Source organism: Macrobrachium rosenbergii, chromosome 25, assembly GCF_040412425.1.
Source record: "Macrobrachium rosenbergii isolate ZJJX-2024 chromosome 25, ASM4041242v1, whole genome shotgun sequence".
Lineage (NCBI taxonomy): Eukaryota > Metazoa > Arthropoda > Malacostraca > Decapoda > Palaemonidae > Macrobrachium > Macrobrachium rosenbergii.
In genome coordinates this window covers 9,962,953-9,983,327 of record NC_089765.1, presented here as the reverse complement: position 1 = coordinate 9,983,327, position 20,375 = coordinate 9,962,953, and the positions used below count along the sequence as shown (strand labels likewise).

The 20,375-nt window shown below is 39.9% G+C and overlaps 2 protein-coding genes across 2 annotated transcripts in view; one reads left to right on the top strand and one right to left on the bottom strand.

Annotated features, from left to right (window-relative positions):
• Positions 1–20,375, top strand: part of LOC136852307 (RNA-binding protein 7-like) — a 273,240-nt gene that overhangs the window by 13,486 nt on the left and 239,379 nt on the right. The window lies entirely within an intron of this gene.
• On the bottom strand, positions 4,215–18,508 carry LOC136852308 (uncharacterized). Its single transcript, XM_067126815.1, has 5 exons — positions 18,281–18,508; positions 13,870–14,075; positions 12,822–12,951; positions 6,237–6,464; positions 4,215–4,409 (listed from the first exon to the last, which is right to left on the bottom strand). Exons 1-5 carry the CDS (start codon positions 18,351–18,353, stop codon positions 4,261–4,263), a joined length of 786 nt encoding a protein of 261 aa, XP_066982916.1. The 5' UTR covers positions 18,354–18,508; the 3' UTR covers positions 4,215–4,260.

Below are 20,375 nucleotides of genomic sequence, written 5' to 3'. Positions count from 1 at the left end.
CCTCTCGTTGACCGTGTTTGTTCATTCTAGGATACACGTCTAGGTGTTATTGAAAAGTTGGCTGTAATCCACTGTGGCATGTTCAAAAAACCAAAATAACTAACGAAAGGTAGAAGTGACAAAAGGTATTAATAGCCAAAAGATATTTCTGTCCTCTCCTGTAAGATATGTGCTAAAAATAAAGTAGTAGAAATACAAATGCTTTCTCATCATGCAAAATTATTAGGAAATGTCTTTCAGGTTGCATGTAGTGCGATGCTGTTTACGCTGGGTGATGCGCACTGAAAATAAGAAAAAAAGACCTAAAAGAAAGAAGAATTTAAGCCTGCATAGAGAACTTGCTAATCGAAGTACTTCTTTGACCCACTTTGTAAATTCAGGTTTATTCTGTCATATGCTCCGGTGGAATTTTGAAGCTGAATTGTGTGGAAATTCTGGCGGAAATAAAAGGTCAAGTTAGCGAGTTGAATTTAGTCAAAATAAAGTGTGTGTACTTTGACGTAAAGTATTTTTCAGTATAGAAAATGCATTAGCCTACTTATAGCACCCCACCTAACCCGATCGGCAATACGAACAAAATGCTGCATCCAAAATTTTGATGACGTTCATATTTTGCATCCACCCCGCCCCCGCCCCCCTCCTTCTAATCTAGCCATAGATCAATAGGCATTTTGTTGAAGAGGGCTCGGGTGCGCTACTGTATAATACTGCAGATTAGTAGCTTAACTTACTCAAAATCATAACAAGAGAAACTACAAAACCTTTATTATGTAAGGGAGTTACACTTACCAGCAGCTGCTCCTTCAAAGTCCTTAAAATTTCTGGTGCCCGAGCCCTATTGGCCTAGGCCCTTTGAAAACGTTATTATTCTCATGAGTGACGAATCCAGTACAGCATGTGATGCAAATTTCGGGACTGTCGACGACGAAGGGGGAAGTGGCCTAGCTGGCATTCCATCAGTTGGGGGGTGGGCCTAGGTGGGGCCAAGATATTTTTTGGGGGACCAAAGAAAACTACACAAAACTAATGTACCAGTTGTGTCATGAGTAAAATATACTATTCTCGAATGCATATATCCATGTGAATGAAGGAAAATAATAGTATTAGTAATTAGTGAACCTGTATTTGAAATTATAGAGCTCAATTTTCAATTAATTTTCAACTAAAAGCCAAAAACATTTTGCTTTGGGGCGAATTCGTTGTCAGATTTAGATCTTCAGCTTCTGTTTAGGCATTTAGACTATAACAAAATATCTTGATAACTATTCAACAATTTATTAATTTAGATGCAAATTAATAAACGAAAAATATATATAAATACTGAAGAGGCCAAATTTGACTTGCATGTATAATATGGAACTGAGATTTAATTTGATTTGTGTTGTACTAGAGCAAACAGTCTGGGTGAACGTAACCCTAGTAAGAGTCAAAAGCGAAAGTAGTTTCTTGTTATCCGTGTAGGTTACTATACGCGACCTGGAGACGTCCTCCTCCTTTGGTAAAATGGAAAGAAAGGCGAGAAGTGGATGACATTTATTTGAACGTACCAGGCTGGATAATGGTTTATAAGTGGCTAATATACGATAGAGCTATATAACCTACACAGTTGGGTAGAGCTCCTCAAAACTAGCATTTTGAACTGCAATACCACTAGCCGCAAACCAAAATTTACTTACATAATGAATATGTCTACGTCTCAACTTCATCTTACCTCCGCCTGAAATCGCTCCTGTGCGTGCGTTTGTACGTGTTCGTTGCAGACTGTTTGGCCGAAGTTCCGCCCACGCATTCAAATAATCCAATGAATGCGATTGTTTCCAGTAGGCGCGTTTTTTGAAGTCCCTCCCAGACTATCGAATTCCCCCAATGAATTTGAATGGTTTCCGATGACTAGATGCTATTGGCAATATATTATATTACATGACTTTCTTAGCCAATTATACTGCATTATCTAAGACACGTCATTGGGCATGTATCGCGCTTTCATTTGAATTTTTAGATCAACGTTAGTCTTATGTATGGCTGTTGTAGAGGCAACTTTTAATGGTTTTCATTACGGTCAATGGCTATTCATTCGAAATCTCCATTCAAAAAGTGAACATTTTATTGAGTATTTGCAGTCTCACGGAGTTTTGAAATTGTACCCTACATTTTTTAAAAGAGCTCTTCATCAAATTACGACCTAAAAGGTAAGACATAACCCTGTCCCCCGCACCTCCACGGGTAATGCAGCAAAATAGTAACCTGTACACCAATATCGAAAGAATACCTTTGGATATTGCTGTAAACAACATGCTATAAAGCCACATTGTTTGAGTGTCGGTACACACAGCCATGGTTCATGATTTCGTGAATTAAGAGTTTTACACCCACACTGGATATCGGAATAGTTTAGTTTTCCTGGTGTATTTTCGTGCGTTCTCAACGACTTTGATGGAGATTTTTTGTCGGAAATCCATATTTTTCGGAGTTGAAATCCTTCAACTCCAAAACTATGGATTTCCGACGAGCAACTCCATCAAATTCGTTGAAAACGCGTGGAAACACACCAGAAAAACTATTCTGTTAGACAGTGTGGGATAATGGCAACTTTTCAACATTTTCCCCATCCTGAAATAAGGACGACGATCCCGAAATTCGTATCTTGAGCGCCCTGGTCTCGTCGCCCATTTGTACGGATCATGAGAACAATAACCGCTCTTAAAAGGGCCTAGGCCTATGCGGCATCACCTGCAAGGGGAGTTTTAAGCTGCTGGGAAGTGTTATTGACTTATATACCAAAGCTTTCTTTCTTTTTTTTTTTTTTTGCTTGTTATGATCTGGAATTATAGTAGAATAAGTTAAGCAAGTAATCTGCATTGTGACTCCGTAGCGCATCCGTGCCTCCTTTAACGATATGTCTGTTGATAGAGAAACGGTCTAGGGTTGTTCTAGGCTGAGGGGAGGGTTGGTTACTATAATGTTTTTGGCTGTGGGGTTTTGTGGGGGGGGGGGGTGCCAAAGATCATTTGCGTTTTGTTTCGGTTTAGTTGAACTTATTGACATGCAACTACTGTTTAGCTGATGGGTTTGGGTTGGGTGCTGTAAGTAATACCTTTCGACACCGAAATTAATTTTTTTTTTTTGGGGGGGGATGCACATTGGAAGCATTTTTCTCGTTGACTAAGCTGTCCCTTATGCCAGCACGGGATGTTGTTCATGGATCATCCTTTTGAAGCATCTAATGTGCATGTATGCATGATACCAGAAGTAAGGGTAAAACTGAGGACCCTGGTTCCTGCCAGTCTCCGACCGCGACATGTACTGCCTTTCTTTATGTATATGATATTTACCGCGTTTTGTTTGTTTTAAGAATAATGGACCAGAAGAGTTATCTTCTCAATGGAACTTGGAGGGATACGAAGTGAAAAGAAATGAATATAATTTTGAAAGAGGGACTAGGCCTAGTAGAGTCAACACTGTGATAAGAGTGTTGGCAAATCTCTTGAGATTTTTGTACTGAATTTTATGTGTACGTTTGAAATAAATGTTTTCACCGCAGAGGCCTCCTTCCTGGTTCTGCTTAACCAGTTACCTCTTACGTAATAAACTGCTCTATGAGTCTACGTGGACCACAAGTATAGGGTATGTTTACATCCTAAATATCTCCCAAAATTACGTTTTAGACAGTTAAGTTCTTGAATCATTCTGGAATGCATCAAGTCTGTAACGTGTTTTTCAAAATAATATGAACTTTAAGGATGAGAGGGAGAAAATTTCTGGCTTGTATATTTGGATTTTATTATAGTGGGCATTGTTTACAATCTTGTCTAATGTTTCAGGGTAATTTACGAAAAAAAATATGAAACCAGTTGCTCGTGAGGCCTAGACCAGTCGAAAAAACAATGTTTTGCGAGAGTTAATTTTGAATATTGAGGAACAGCTGAAAAATCACGAGACTAGTAACAAATTTTTCAAAAAAGTCTACAGCTTCAAATGCAGGTTTATCAAAACTTCATAATTTTACAGAACATTTGACGATGCCACTCTCATTTCAAGGGATTTTTTTTATCAACAACTTTTATCTTAGGAATAGGGTTACCATTAGGTTAGAATAGATAAACATTTTATTCAAATACACACATACACACCCATATATATATATATATATATATATATATATATATATATATATATATATATATATATTATATATATATATATATATATGTGTGTGTGTGTATTTATATATTGTGTGCTTTATTAGTTCATATTTGAGCTTTAACGAACAATAACACCGTAGATACTATTTTCGCTCTCGTGAGCCGAGTTTGGCCTTCCGGAAGTCGAGTCTGAGACAGTTCCTGTAGCGTTCCTTGTGTTGAGGTCTGGCCTCTGGTTTGCTGGGTTCATGATAATGGCTTGATGTTCTGGTGAAAAAAAGAAAGAAAAAAATACTTATTTTTCTTTATTGAAAGATGGAGGTTTGGTAAACTCATTTTGCATGTTAAACAAGAGATAGCTCTATGCTGCTAGGTCTTTCTGTGTTGGAGAATTCTGGCATCAACACTCTTAAGTTTCTCAACTGAATAGCTAGACCGCAATTTTTTACTGAAAGTAATTCAGGGATCGTGTAAGCCATTTTAGACAATCTTAGACTATTTTGATCAGCGAAGTTGTTTTTGAACAGGAGGAAGAAATAGTATTTGACCAAGAGGAAGAAATAGTGCTTTATATTATTTGTTTTCGTTCTCCCACGGTTATTTGTGTATGATGTCGCCCAATCTTGCCTGTAAAATGTTAATGCACTAACTGTCATTTGAATTCCATAGCCATGTAATAACAAGTATGTGTTGCTAATGAGGCCATGTTGCTTCTGCAATTTATATCATTTGTTGCTGTTTTTATGGTTGTATATATTCCTGTAATCATTGTTGGTCATACGTCAGAGCACCAACCAAAACCCCTTTGGGCAAGAAACTTGAAAATTGTGCACTTATGAAGAGGCAGATTGCAGTAGTGAATCAAGGGATTGAATGAAAGCCAAGTCTGATAATTGTACATCTGGATGGGACAGGGGATGTAAGAGCACCTTTCTTTACTTGGCTATGCTTTGGTGTTTGTCGCAGTCGTTCTGGAAAGGTCGTCATTTGCTTTTTAATTTGCACATGCTGTGCGCCCTCTCTGCAGATGTTGATTGTAGAAGTCAGTATTGTTGGTGCCAGACTGTTTTATGATTTTGTCACAGTAAACGTTAGACGTGAAATTATGAGAGCGAGGAAAAGAGAGGAAAAACAGTTTGTTATGAAAGATGAAAAACCCAGAGAGTGATAAGAGATAGGAGTTGGTGGAAAATGTGAAACAGGATAATTTCATAAGCTGTCATTCCAGTGAAAGAAGTAGCACATACATACACACAGAGGATAGCTTTAGTGGCCTGTTTTAACTTCGTTGACTAGGTAATATTGTCTGATTTTCTTTTAACGGAAAGCTATGAAGTGTGAAAGAACAGGAATGAAGTCCTCGCTTCCATTTTGGAGTCAAGCCCACCTCGTCTAGGAGACTGGAGGTAGAACCATGATGCAGTGGTTTACTGTCTTCTATCCCGTGTGGCTTCGAACTCCACTTGGGCTGGAAATTTTCTTCATTCATTGCCTTTCATGTTTCAAGACTTTGATTGGTAAAGATCATATAAATATTAGGAAATCGAGAAGGTGAAAGTCTTTGTGGGTCACTGCAACACACGTCAGCTCCCGCTGGTTTGTGTTGGCACATTCATAAAGGTGGCAATCTCTACAGAGAAGACAGAGTTCAGTGCTAAGAAAGAATTGCTGTAATCCTTGGAGGTCTTGTGTGTGTGTGTATGGCAGTGGCAGCTAATAAGCTTCGATGAATGTTTTGGCGTTTAGGCAAAAAAAGCATTCTCATAATACCTCTATCGAAGAATATTAAGTCAAATTAAGATGGAATTGGTCCAAACTATTCACACCTTTGCTCCCACTAAACAAATAATATTCCCACCGCATTCTTTCCTCGTTACTCTCACCTGAAGCGACTATTGTCATCAAATTAAAGTCCTTATATTGATGTATTCCTATCTTTCACTGATTACTAGAATAGGTTATTTAGCTTTATCGTGAATCTTCTAAACGTTATTTAGGAGCTTGTCTCTATTTTCATGCACGGTGAAAAAATGAAAAAATACACCCTAGCAAAGAAACAGTAATAAATAGCTGATTTTTTTTTTGTCACCCTACCTTCCTGCATTCTCTTAACCTGCTTCTTCAGGAGATGCACGTAACAGATCAGCCCAGACGACAGTACCCATGACAGTACCAACAGTCCACCTACAGCGACTATGAGGATGATGGTGTTGGTACTACCATCCTCACTCTTAGGTAAAATTTCGCAGAAGGTATCATTCCGATGATGTTCAGGAGTTGAATATTCAGGTTGTTCCGAAGTTGGAGGAAGTGTCTCACATTCTGTAATCGTTAAAATATAGCTTTTTTTTTCTTTCATTGTATTATGCATTTAAAATTGCTATAGAAAGAATTTATGTCGTGTAAGTCAGCGTGAAACTAGCGGGTTACAAGAAGTGAGTGAGTGGGTTTTCAGTCACATACATCATGTTATTGTCAGATTTTGTTTTGCATCACTACAAGCCACTGCACTTAGGTCTCAAGTGGAAGGACAAAGTCTTAATTTGGCTGCAGATTATTGTACGGTTGCCATTAGACTATAAAATGAGACTGGAAGAGAAGAGCTTCACGAGACTGAATTGTGAGTGAGTTTCCTAATAAACAAAGTGGTTCAAGGTGATAGTTACTGTCACAAGACAATTATCATTAAAAGCTGAATACGAATCCTAGAATTTTCCATATTTTAGAGACGATTTTCGTACTTTTTTTTTAGGACCTCATTGGTACAACGTTATATGTTTCAGTATGTAAAGTTCAGGACTGAGTTTAAATGAATGCCACACTAACATTAACAGTTTGCATCAAACATTGAGACTAGCAAGGCTGACTAAGAGATTTCACGTTAATAGGTATGTGTTGGATTTGCGGTTCTCTTGTAGAAGCGAGTTTCTTGCTACTTCTACATTGACCTAAGGACAAAGAATCCCATAGGGGAGTAGTGCTGTCAGTGCACCTAACGTAGTGCATTGCAAGCATTACTTTGTGCAACTTTGGGTTTAGCTCTGAGTTCCACCTGCAGACCCTTAGTGCAGCTTTGGGTTTGGCTCTCAGTTCCACCTTTAGACCCATAGTGTAACTTTGGGTTTAGCTCTCGGTCCCACCTGTAGACCCTTAGTGCAACTTTGGGTTTAGCTCCCAGTTCCACCTGTAGACCCTTAGTGCAACTTTGGGTGTAGCTCTCAGTTCCACCTGTAGACCCTTAGTGCAACTTTGGGTTTAGCTCTCAGTTCCATCTGTAGACCCTTAGTGCAACTTTGGGTTTAGCTCTCAGTTCCACCTGCAGACCCTTAGTGCAACTTTGGGTTTAGCTCCCAGTTCCACCTGTAGACCCTTAGTGCAACTTTGGGTTTAGCTCTCAGTTCCACCTGCAGACCCTTAGTGCAACTTTGGGTGTAGCTCTCAGTTCCATCTGTAGACCCTTAGTGCAACTTTGGGTTTAGCTCTCAGTTCCATCTGTAGACCCTTAGTGCAACTTTGGGTGTAGCTCTCAGTTCCACCTGTAGACCCTTAATGCAACTTTGGGTTTAGCTCTCAGTTCCATCTGTAGACCCTTAGTGCAACTTTGGGTTTAGCTCTCAGTTCCAGCTCTGCAGACCCTTAGTGCAACTTTGGGTTTAGCTCTCAGTTCCATCTGTAGACCCTTAGTGCAACTTTGGGTTTAGCTCTCAGTTCCATCTGTAGACCCTTAGTGCAACTTTGGGTTTAGCTCTCAGTTCCATCTGTAGACCCTTAGTGCAACTTTGGGTTTAGCTCTCAGTTCCATCTGTAGACCCTTAGTGCAACTTTGGGTGTAGCTCTCAGTTCCATCTGTAGACCCTTAGTGCAACTTTGGGTTTAGCTCTCAGTTCCATCTGCAGACCCTTAGTGCAACTTTGGGTTTAGCTCTCAGTTCCACCTGCAGACCCTTAGTGCAACTTTGGGTTTAGCTCTCAGTTCCACCTGCAGACCCTTAGTGCAACTTTGGGTTTAGCTCTCAGTTCCATCTGTAGACCCTTAGTGCAACTTTGGGTTTTAGCTCTCAGTTCCACCTGCAGACCCTTAGTGCAACTTTGGGTTTAGCTCTCAGTTCCATCTGTAGGCCCTTAGTGCAACTTTGGGTTTAGCTCTCAGTTCCACCTGCAGACCCTTAGTGCAACTTTGGGTTTAGCTCTCAGTTCCATCTGTAGACCCTTATTGCAACTTTGGGTTTAGCTCTCAGTTCCATCTGTTCCAGCCCTTAGTGCAACTTTGGGTTTAGCTCTCAGTTCCATCTGTAGACCCTTAGTGCAACTTTGGGTGTAGCTCTCAGTTCCACCTGAAGACCCTTAGTGCAACTTTGGGTTTAGCTCTCAGTTCCATCTGTAGACCCTTAGTGCAACTTTGGGTGTAGCTCTCAGTTCCATCTGTAGACCCTTAGTGCAACTTTGGGTTTAGCTCTCAGTTCCATCTGTAGACCTTTAGTGCAACTTTGGGTTTAGCTCTCAGTTCCATCTGTAGACCCTTAGTGCAACTTTGGGTTTAGCTCTCAGTTCCACCTGCAGACCCTTAGTGCAACTTTGGGTTTAGCTCTCAGTTCCATCTGTAGACCCTTAGTGCAACTTTGGGTTTAGCTCTCAGTTCCATCTGTAGACCCTTAGTGCAACTTTGGGTTTAGCTCTCAGTTCCATCTGTAGACCCTTAGTGCAACTTTGGGTTTAGCTCTCAGTTCCATCTGTAGACCCTTAGTGCAACTTTGGGTGTAGCTCTCAGTTCCATCTGTAGACCCGTAGTGCAACTTTGGGTTTAGCTCTCAGTTCCATCTGTAGACCCTTAGTGCAACTTTGGGTTTAGCTCTCAGTTCCACCTGCAGACCCTTAGTGCAACTTTGGGTTTAGCTCTCAGTTCCATCTGTAGACCCTTAGTGCAACTTTGGGTTTAGCTCTCAGTTCCATCTGTAGACCCTTAGTGCAACTTTGGGTGTAGCTCTCAGTTCCATCTGTAGACCCTTAGTGCAACTTTGGGTTTAGCTCTCAGTTCCATCTGTAGACCCTTAGTGCAACTTTGGGTGTAGCTCTCAGTTCCATCTGTAGACCCTTAGTGCAACTTTGGGTTTAGCTCTCAGTTCCATCTGTAGACCCTTAGTGCAACTTTGGGTTTAGCTCTCAGTTCCACCTGCAGACCCTTAGTGCAACTTTGGGTTTAGCTCTCAGTTCCACCTGCAGACCCTTAGTGCAACTTTGGGTTTAGCTCTCAGTTCCATCTGTAGGCCCAGTGCAACTTTGGGTGTAGCTCTCAGTTCCACCTGCAGACCCTTAGTGCAACTTTGGGTTTAGCTCTCAGTTCCATCTGTAGACCCTTATTGCAACTTTGGGTTTAGCTCTCAGTTCCATCTGTAGACCCTTAGTGCAACTTTGTGTTTAGCTCTCAGTTCCATCTGTAGACCCTTAGTGCAACTTTGGGTTTAGCTCTCAGTTCCACCTGAAGACCCTTAGTGCAACTTTGGGTTTAGCTCTCAGTTCCAAGGTAGTGCAACTTTGGGTGTAGCTCTCAGTTCCATCTGTAGACCCTTAGTGCAACTTTGGGTGTAGCTCTCAGTTCCATCTGTAGACCCTTAGTGCAACTTCGGGTTTAGCTCTCAGTTCCATCTGTAGACCCTTAGTGCAACTTTGAGTGCAGCTCTCAGTTCCATCTGTAGACCCTTAGTGCAACTTTGGGTGTAGCTCTCAGTTCCATCTGTAGACCCTTAGTGCAACTTTGAGTGTAGCTCTCAGTTCCATCTGTAGACCCTTACTGCAACTTTGGGTTTAGCTCTCAGTTCCATCTGTAGACCCTTAGTGCAACTTTGGGTTTAGCTCTCAGTTCCATCTGTAGACCCTTAGTGCAACTTTGGGTGTAGCTCTCAGTTCTACCTGCAGACCCTTAGTGCAACTTTGGGTTTAGCTCTCAGTTCCACCTGTAGACCCTTAGTGCAACTTTGGGTTTAGCTCTCAGTTCCACCTGCAGACCCTTAGTGCAACTTTGGGTTTAGCTCTCAGTTCCACCTGCAGACCCTTAGTGCAACTTTGGGTTTTGCTCTCAGTTCCATCTGTAGACTCTTAGTGCAACTTTGGGTGTAGCTTTCAGTTCCATCTGTAGACCCTTAGTGCAACTTTGGGTGTAGCTCTCAGTTCCATCTGTAGACCCTTTGTGCAACTTTGGGTGTAGCTCTCAGTTCCATCTGTAGACCCTTAGCACAACTTTGGGTGTAGCTCTCAGTACCATCTGTAGACCCTTAGCGCAACTTTGGGTGTAGCATTCAGTTCCATCTGTAGACCCTTAGTGCAACTTTGGGTGTAGCTCTCAGTTCCATCTGTAGACCCTTAGTGCAACTTTGAGTGTAGCTCTCAGTTCCATCTGTAGACCCTTGGGTGCAACTTTGGGTGTACCTCTCAGTTCCATCTGTAGACCCTTGGTGCAACTTTGGGTGTAGCTCTCAGTTCCATCTGTAGGCCCTTAGTGCAACTTTGGGTTTAGCTCTCAGTTCCATCTGTATCACCCTTAGTGCAACTTTGGGTGTAGCTCTCAGTTCCATCTGTAGACCCTTAGTGCAACTTTGGGTTTAGCTCTCAGTTCCATCTGTAGACCCTTAGTGCAACTTTGGGTTTAGCTCTCAGTTCCACCTGCAGACCCTTAGTGCAACTTTGGGTTTAGCTCTCAGTTCCACCTGCAGACCCTTAGTGCAACTTTGGGTTTAGCTCTCAGTTCCATCTGTAGACCCTTAGTGCAACTTTGGGTTTAGCTCTCAGTTCCATCTGTAGACCCTTAGTGCAACTTTGGGTTTTAGCTCTCAGTTCCACCTGCAGACACTTAGTGCAACTTTGGGTTTAGCTCTCAGTTCCACCTGCAGACCCTTAGTGCAACTTTGGGTGTAGCTCTCAGTTCCATCTGTATAGTGCAACTTTGGGTTTAGCTCTCAGTTCCATCTGTAGACCCCTTAGTGCAACTTTGGGTTTAGCTCTCAGTTCCATCTGTAGACCCTTAGTGCAACTTTGAGTGTAGCTCTCAGTTCCATCTGTAGACCCTTAGTGCAACTTTGAGTGTAGCTCTCAGTTCCATCTGTGAGACCCTTAGTGCAACTTTGGGTGTAGCTCTCAGTTCCATCTGTAGACCCCTTAGTGCAACTTTGAGTGTAGCTCTCAGTTCCATCTGTAGACCCTTAGTGGAACTTTGAGTGTAGCTCTCAGTTCCATCTGTAGACCCTTAGTGCAACTTTGGGTGTAGCTCTCAGTTCCATCTGTAGACCCTTAGTGCAACTTTGAGTGTAGCTCTCAGTTCCATCTGTAGACCCTTAGTGCAACTTTGGGTGTAGCTCTCAGTTCCATCTGTAGACCCTTAGTGCAACTTTGAGTGTAGCTCTCAGTTCCATCTGTAGACCCTTAGTGCAACTTTGGGTTTAGCTCTCAGTTCCATCTGTAGACCCTTCCATCTTGCAACTTTGGGTGTAGCTCTCAGTTCCATCAGTAGACCATCTTAGTGCAACTTTGGGTGTAGCTCTCAGTTACATCTGTAGACCCTTAGTGCAACTTTGGGTGTAGCTCTCAGTTCCATCTGTAGACCCTTAGTGCAACTTTGGGTTTAGCGCTCAGTTCCATCTGTAGACCCTTAGTGCAACTTTGGGTTTAGCTCTCAGTTCCATCTGTAGACCCTTAGTGCAACTTTGGGTGTAGCTCTCAGTTCCACCTGCAGACCCTTAGTGCAACTTTGGGTTTAGCTCTCAGTTCCATCTGTAGACCCTTAGTGCAACTTTGGGTTTTTAGCTCTCAGTTCCACCTGCAGGCCCTTAGTGCAACTTTGGGTTTAGCTCTCAGTTCCATCTGTAGACCCCAGTGCAACTTTGGGTTTAGCTCTCAGTTCCACCTGCAGACCCTTAGTGCAACTTTGGGTTTAGCTCCAGTTCCATCTGTAGACCCTTAGTGCAACTTTGGGTGTAGCTCTCAGTTCCACCTGCAGACCCTTAGTGCAACTTTGGGTTTAGCTCTCGGTTCCACCTGTAGACCCTTAGCGCAACTTTTTGGGTGTAGCTCTCAGTTCCATCTGTAGACCCTTGCAACTTTGGGTGTAGCTCTCAGTTCCATCTGTAGACCCTTAGTGCAACTTTGGGTGTAGCTCTCAGTTCCATCTGTAGACCCTTAGTGCAACTTTGGGGTGTAGCTCTCAGTTCCATCTGTAGACCCTTAGTGGAACTTTGGGTTTAGCTCTCGGTTCCATGTGTAGAACGTTAGTGTAACTTTGGGTTTAGCTCTCGCTTCCAACTATAGACCCTTGTACTTCATATCCTTCGGTTTGTGGATCTCTTATCTTATTGTCCAACCACTCTACCTTCCTCTGTTCAATGTCTTGAGTGCTGAATGGCCGAAAGTGACCCAGTCCTTGGCTTGACAGCCTTAATGTTATATGGACAAAGTTTTTCTAGATGATAAGCAAGGAAATAAGTGGATCTAGTTTTGTTAGTAATTAATCGGCATGCTTTACTTAAAAGAGTAGGCGGATTCTTCATCCCTTGTAAAAAGCAGTTCTTTCATTCGAAGTTTTGACATTCTTCGTACAGGCTATTCGTGGAGTTATCACTAACATAAAATTAACATTTACTAACGAATGTAGCTAACAAAGAGACTTAAAAAATGGATTTAGATGTAGACTTACCCACATTACCATCAGGAAGGAACATGCGCCAGCAGACGCTGTAGGTGCTAGATACTGTGAATTTCCTTCCAGCCAAAGTAATGTTCATGGTTTTAAGGGAAATAGTTTTATCTAGAGGTATCCGGTAATCCTGAGTGGAGAGAAATTGTGGTTGCCAGCAGACAGATGAGTTGACAGCAGAGATTTGTGTTATTTTCCAGAAGTAACAATGATCAAAATATTGTACTATTCTCAGTAGCTCTACTGGGAGAATGTTTCTGCACACATTGGGTAGTTAAAAATGGATATTACTAAATACCATTTACAAGACTCTTCAACGCTACACACACACACACACACACACACATATATATATATATATATATATATATATATATATATATATATATATATATATTGTACATATATATGTGTATATTAATATATATATGTATATATACAGTATAATATATATATATATATATATATATATATATATATATATATATATATTGTACATATATATGTGTATATTAATATATATATGTATATATACAGTATAATATATATATATATATATATATATATATATATATATATATATATATATATATATGTGTGTGTGTGTGTGTGTGTTTAGTACCACCCTTTTGTACCTTTGTTTTGCCATTTTTATATTAACAGTTTTGGTATTTCTAAGAATTTTCAGGCTCTCTTTTTGAGAGATTATGGTTTATACATATTGATATGGTAGTCGTGAAATAGGGCAAAAGCTATGATTGGGCGCATACCTTGATTTCTCTACAAGTAGCCATGATAAAGTAGTTATTACTAACCTGTCTATTTGTTGCGTCCACACACTAAATTATCTCAACCTGAATGTTATGAGAAATATGAATGCCGAAGTTGCTTTAATTATATAATTCAGATGTTTCCAAAATGTTCTCAATGTCAAAAACAGACTTCAAACATTTTTTGTTTTATCCTTCGCTTGTCTCTTTCGAGATCATGGAATGGAAGTGTTGTTTCCAACATGTTTCCTGTTTACTCTTTTAAATCATATACTCACATCTTGTGTTATTCTGAAGAAGAGCCACTCATCTCCCTTCCCGTAGTAAGTTATACTCTGACTTTTGCCTTTTATTTCTGCCGTGGAAAGAGAGACTCTAATGCTGGCTTCATAGACTGAAACTTTGAAGCCGAAGATAATTTCGTTCACTTCAGGGAGATCGAATGTATGATTGAGGTCCTTATTTGTTTCTATGTGGCCATTACCTGCAAAGAAAATGAGATACATGTCCAATAAAATAATGTACACTGGTACTTCAGATACACTCTTTTATCATTCAGACTTGGGTAATAGTAGTAGTAGTAATGGGTCAGTTGGGGTCTCTTAACATCCCTTCCCTTCAGTTGTAGGTAGCTAAAAGTCAAACACACGTCAGTAGCTCATTACAGAAGCACCACAAACAGATTGAATACAAGTTAACGACTTATTGGTGGTCCTAATCAGTTCTTAACAAGATTATCTAGCATTTGCCAAAGATCACCTCTCCACTTACGGTCGCTGACTTGTTTTCAACCTGTTTGTTACATGTATGCAATAAGGTGTTGATGACATGTTTTTCCTGCAGTGTGGACGCACCCTTTTGCTTTTCTATGTGTAAATTTTGATTAAGGACCTCTATCGTTTTCAGAGATTATGGTTCGTACTTCTCGATATGGTAGTCGTGACATTCGCCAAAAAACTGCGTTGGTGTATACCTTGATTTCTCTACATATTGCCCCGATAATGTGGTTCTTTTCCGACTATTCATAGTCTAAAAAAGACAGATTTCTTCTCGCGCTCATTGCGTCCACGATAAAGTGTCTCAACTTGAATATTTTTCTGCGATTGGAAAGAGTAAAAGAGGGAAAGGTTCCAGAAGAATGGGTGACAGGTATAATTGTTCATTTGTATAAGGGGAAAGGTGCAGGAGATAACTATGGCCTGTAGAGAAGGTGTACGGCAGATTTTGACTGAAAGAAGGTAAAAGACCGGGGGATCGATAGGGAAACAGCTGTGAAGGTGTTAGACAAACTTCAGTTGTTTACTATGAAAAACTTCAGTTGTTTATTTTGAAAAATTTAAGTGAGAAATCTGAGATGAAATGGAAAAGGTTGTATGTGGCATTTAAGGAATAAGAAGAAATTTATGATGAATTCGGGAAAGAGGCTTCTTGAAGGGAAGTATTGCTGATTTATTTAGTTGGAAGTCTTTTGTTGCAAGTAGTTATAAAAATTTTATGATGATAGTGAAGCACCGTTGGACTGTGGAACAGTCTTCCGGAGGATGTCGTATAATTGGAACATCAAATGCTCAAGCGAAGATGCAATGCATTACTACCCTAATACGATTCTCCTTGCATTTTGATACATTTTTATCTAGTTATTAATTTATTAATTTTTTTTTCTTTCTAATACGTGAGGCCTCTTCTTTCTCTATTTCCCTTTACCTTCTCCTACTTCCAAATGAGCACCATATTCTTTGGAAGCTTGAATATCAAGTCAGTAACCCCTGTGGGGTGCTTGTTCTATATGAATAGGGTTCATCTCCTGTAATAATGATAATAATAATAATAATAATAATAATAAAGTTAGACATAATAATATGAAGATGTTGAAACGACTTTGTATGAAGGTGGGTCTTGTGCAAGGATAAATTATGTCTTTTTGGCCAGTTAACATCTTTCTGGATGGAGTGGGAGAGAACTCAGAGAAAAGACATTAGAGGTTGGTTAAAAAAAAGTCGTGGGCTAAGAAAGGGGGTTGTAAATGGAATATGAAGTAGCTAACATTTATAAATGATACAGTGTTGATTGCAGATAATGTTGAAAAACTGCTGAAACGAGCGAAGGAGTTGAAAAAGTGTTTGGAAGAGAAGAAAACTGAAAGGGGATGCTAGAATGATTTAGGTTATGGTGATAAATGAAAGCCATGAAGGTGCTGCAGTGAATGTTGCCATTGACGATGGAAGAATTGAAGTTATTAATTTGTACAGACACTTAGGAGAAAGTTTAAGGGTGCGTCCACACTACTGTAAAACATGTTATGAACACATCGGCAACTTATTGCACACATATCACAAACAGGTTGAAAATCAGTCAGCGACCGTAAGTGGAGAACAAACCTTTGGTAAGTGCTGGACAATCGTATGAAGCACCGGTTAGGGCTACTAATAAGTGACTTGACTTGAATTTCGCCTGTTTGTGATGTGTATATGGTGAGCTGCGGACGTGTGGTTATGACACGTGTTACTACAGAATGGACACACCTGATGAATGATGGTAGGACGAGAGACGAATAGGTGAAAGTAGGAAGGCAGAAGGGTGGTGTGGGCAGGAGCTTTAAAAGAGTCTTAATATCTATGGCAGCCAAAGAGAAAAGGTATGAAGAGATTGTATGTTTGTGTATTTGCCGAATCGTGTGAATTCTGGTTCATAGAGTTATGACGAAATTGAGAATTATTTGCGCCCATAAACAAAGTCTAACAGGAACTGTTCGTTTTTACGAAAGGTAACGCATTATCTAACTTGGAATTCCCGCAGGGGGTTAGTGCCGTCAGTACCTCTCACACGGTGCAATATAGGCAGTACTCGAGGTTGATTGCAGCGTCCCTTCTACCCTTGGCTGAACCCACTTTTAGTTTTCTGTAAAAGGAAGGTATTGAGATGGCGATTTGTCTGTCCGTCCGCACGTTTTCTGTCCGCCCTCTGATCTTAAAAACCACTGAGGCTAGAGGGATGCAAATTGGTATGTTGAACATCTACCCTCCAGTTATCAAACATACCAAATTGCAGCCGCCTAGCCTCAGTAGTTTTTATTTTAAGGTTCAAGTTAGCCATGATCGTGCGCCTAGCAACGCTATAGGACAGGCCACCAGCTGGTCGTGGCTGAAAGTTTCATGGGCTGCGGCTCATACTGCATTATACCGGGACCCCCGAAAGGTAGATCTATTTTCGGTGGCCTTGATTATACGCTGTACAGAAAACTCGATTGCTCCGAAGACACTTTGGCGCATTTTTTACTTGTTTATTTTTAAGCTGCTCTCTGTTTGCAATTCCTATCTTTTATCTTGGTGTCCAGTCACACTAACTGTATACTCTGAGTGTCATAAGCGCTTAGTGGCTGAAAGTGCCTCAGTGTTTGACTTTGTAACCATACTTTCTTGAATCAGTCTACCACGAAATCCTTGCAACTCGATGTTTATATAGTTATTTATTGACGTCACCAACAAAAAGACCCTGTAGGAGGGTATTGCTGTCAGTGCTCCTCATGTGGTGTACAGTAGGCCCTTTGCAGCGTCCCTTCGACTCTAGCTGCAACCTATTTCATTGCATTTACTGTACCTCCATTTATATTCTGTCTTCCATCTTTCTTTCCCCGTAGGGGGGTAGTGCCTTCATTGCACCTCATGCGGTGCACTGTAGTGATTACTTAAGGGTCTTTGCAGCGTGCCTTCGGCACCTAGCTGCAACCCTTTTTGTTCCGTTTACTGTGCCTCCTTTCAGATTCTCTTTCTTCCATCTTACTTCCCACCCTCTTCTAACAATTGACTCATAGTGCAATTTCCTCCTGTTACACCTTTCAGTCCACTTACTCTCAATTGTTCTTTCAGCGCTAAATGACTTAATAGGTCCCAGCGCTTGGCCTTCGGCCTAAATTACATATTCTATCTATTTGTCTACTAACAAAACGAAGCCACTTGATGACAAAAAAGAAGACAACGCGCGATAATCGTGTTATCGTCGTATTCCGGTAGATGAATCTTGAAGGTAAACAGTTTTAAATCAATGAACTGTCTCTGTAGCAAATACTTGTCCGGCCAACTCATGACTCATATAACAAAATCGTTTTAGGAAAGGGCAAAGGAAGGTTTAGGAAAGGGCAAAGAAAGGTTTTAGGAGAAGCAAGAAAGCAACCAGGGAAGCATTCGCAAATGAGTTGAAGCTTCCAATATTATGATGTCAATGAAGTCTTGCAGTGAGAAACGCGTATACGGTTCATATTCATTTCTGACCGTGGCTCTCAACTCTTTGTGCGAATGTGTTGATAAGAATTCGGCTTCTCAAACAATCGGGATGTATTATTGTTGCTATTTCATCATTAATGTCGCTTCATACATCCAAATACATTTCTCGAGAACTGATAGCAAATAAAGAAGGGTGCGTCCACACTACATATCATCAACATATCGGCAGCTTACCGCATACATATCACAAACAAGTCAGTGACCGCAAGTGGAGAGCGGTCCCTTAGCCGATTCCGATAACTGGATGAATCACTGGTTACAACTACCACTAAGTTATTGCAGTTGTCTAAATGAAGGTGACACTATGCAATTGATTAGATGAAGAAGGTGACACTATCATGTGTGTTGGGAAATCGGACTGACTGTAAGTTTTGGTAGGAAAGAAGTGGATTACGAATTAATGACTGACCTGTGTTGCAATCGACAGAGCCGACGACGTAGTGGAATATCCCTGATAATGCGAAAAGCAGTAGAGACGTCATTCCGTTTCACTTTGTTTCACTTTGTTTCACTTTGGTTTTATGTACAGCCCTCCCTCTGAGGCGGGCCCTTGTACGTTTTCAAAATAAGGTACTTCTTATATTTTATGATTGTCTTTCAGTGTTTTCTCGTCAGTATCGTAGCTTCTGCGGAAGAGGAGAGTCTGCAGTTCTTTTTAAATTTGCTTTCTTCTTGTATTAAATTGCATAGAATATTATTAATCAAAGCCGTGATCCGTATTATTTTTCACCTTTGACACATATTCTTTATATGCTGTGCACTTATTGCCATCATATGTCTGATCTTTCCTTCTCGAAATTGCCTCCACCGCAGGAGAGCCGAAAGCAGACTTACCCCGAGTGTCAAAGGAGTGTGTAAATGTAGCATTACCGTTATCGAGGGGATGTGAATCAACGGAGATAGTCCCTCTGAAGCAAGATCACTTGAGGGTGTGTCCTCCACCAGTTGGCTGTGGTTTTGTTTAATCCTTCTTTGTCTCGTTCCCGTAGGGCTAGTAGTGCCGTCAGTGCACCTCTCACTGCATACTGTAGGCATTACTTAAGGTTCTTTGCGGCGTCCCTTCGTCCCTGTCTACAACCCCTTTCATTCCTTTTACTGTACCTCCATTTGTATTCTCTCTCTCTTCCATCTTACTTTCCACCCTCTCCTAACAATAATATTGATTCATAGTGCAACTGCTTTGAGGTTTTCCACTTGTTACAACTTTAAAAAGCCTTATATTCTCAGTTTCCTTTTCGGCTCTGAATGACCTCGTAGGTTCCAGTGCTTGTCCTCTGACCTAAATCTCATATTCCTTCTATCTCTCGTTGACCCTGTTTGTTCATTCTAGGACACACGTCTAGGCGTCATTTAAAAGTTGCATACCTGTAATCCACTGTGGCATGTTAAAAAAAACCAAAATAACTAACGAAAGGTAGAAGTGACAAAAGGTAGCCAAAAGAGATTTCTGTCCTTTCCTGTAGGATATGTGCTACAAATGAAGCAGTAGAAATACAAATGCTTTCTCATCATGCAAAATTTTCAGGAAATGTCTTTCAGGTTGCATGTAGTTTGATGCTATTTATGCTGGCTGATGCGCATTGAAAATATGAAAAAAAAAAAGACCTAGAAGAAAGAATAATGTAAGCCTGCATATAGAACTTGCTATTGGAAATACTTCTTTGACCCACTTTGTGAATTCAGGTTTATTCTGTGATATGCTCTCCGGTGGAATTTTGAAGCTGAAATGTATGGAAATTCTGGCGGAAATAAAAGTTCAAGTTAACGAGTTGAATGTAGGCAAAATACAGAGCGTGTGCTTTGATTTAAAATATAGTTTATTGAAGTCAACCAATATATATATATACAGTATATATATATATATATATATATATATATATATATATATATATATATACATATATATACATATATATATATATATATATATATATATATATATATATATATATATATATATATATATAGTATATGCAGCAGTCTCATTTTTCAACTGAAAGACCTGGATTTGAACCTGATGTGAGTCAGAAATTTATTTCTGTTCCATACGTATTTGTGGGTTGATTATTTCTTTATAAATATATATATATATATATATATATATATATATATATATATATATATATATATATATATATATATATATATACATATACATATACATATATATATATATACATATACATATACATATATATATACATATACATATACATATATATATATTTATATATATATATATATATATATATATATATATATATATATATATATATATATATATATATATATATATATATAAAGAAAGAGAGAGGTTATTACGTCACTTTTGTCGTTACGGGCATACAACTGTTAAACATCATGAGAGTAATATTGGACACCACGGGGACAGCGTTTAAACCTTTGAAAATGAGGTGCATGATTAGTAACAGTATCATTACAACTGTTCCTGTCATTACTGCAGTCAAGTAGTGTTCACCAATGATTGTAATTGCATTTGCATT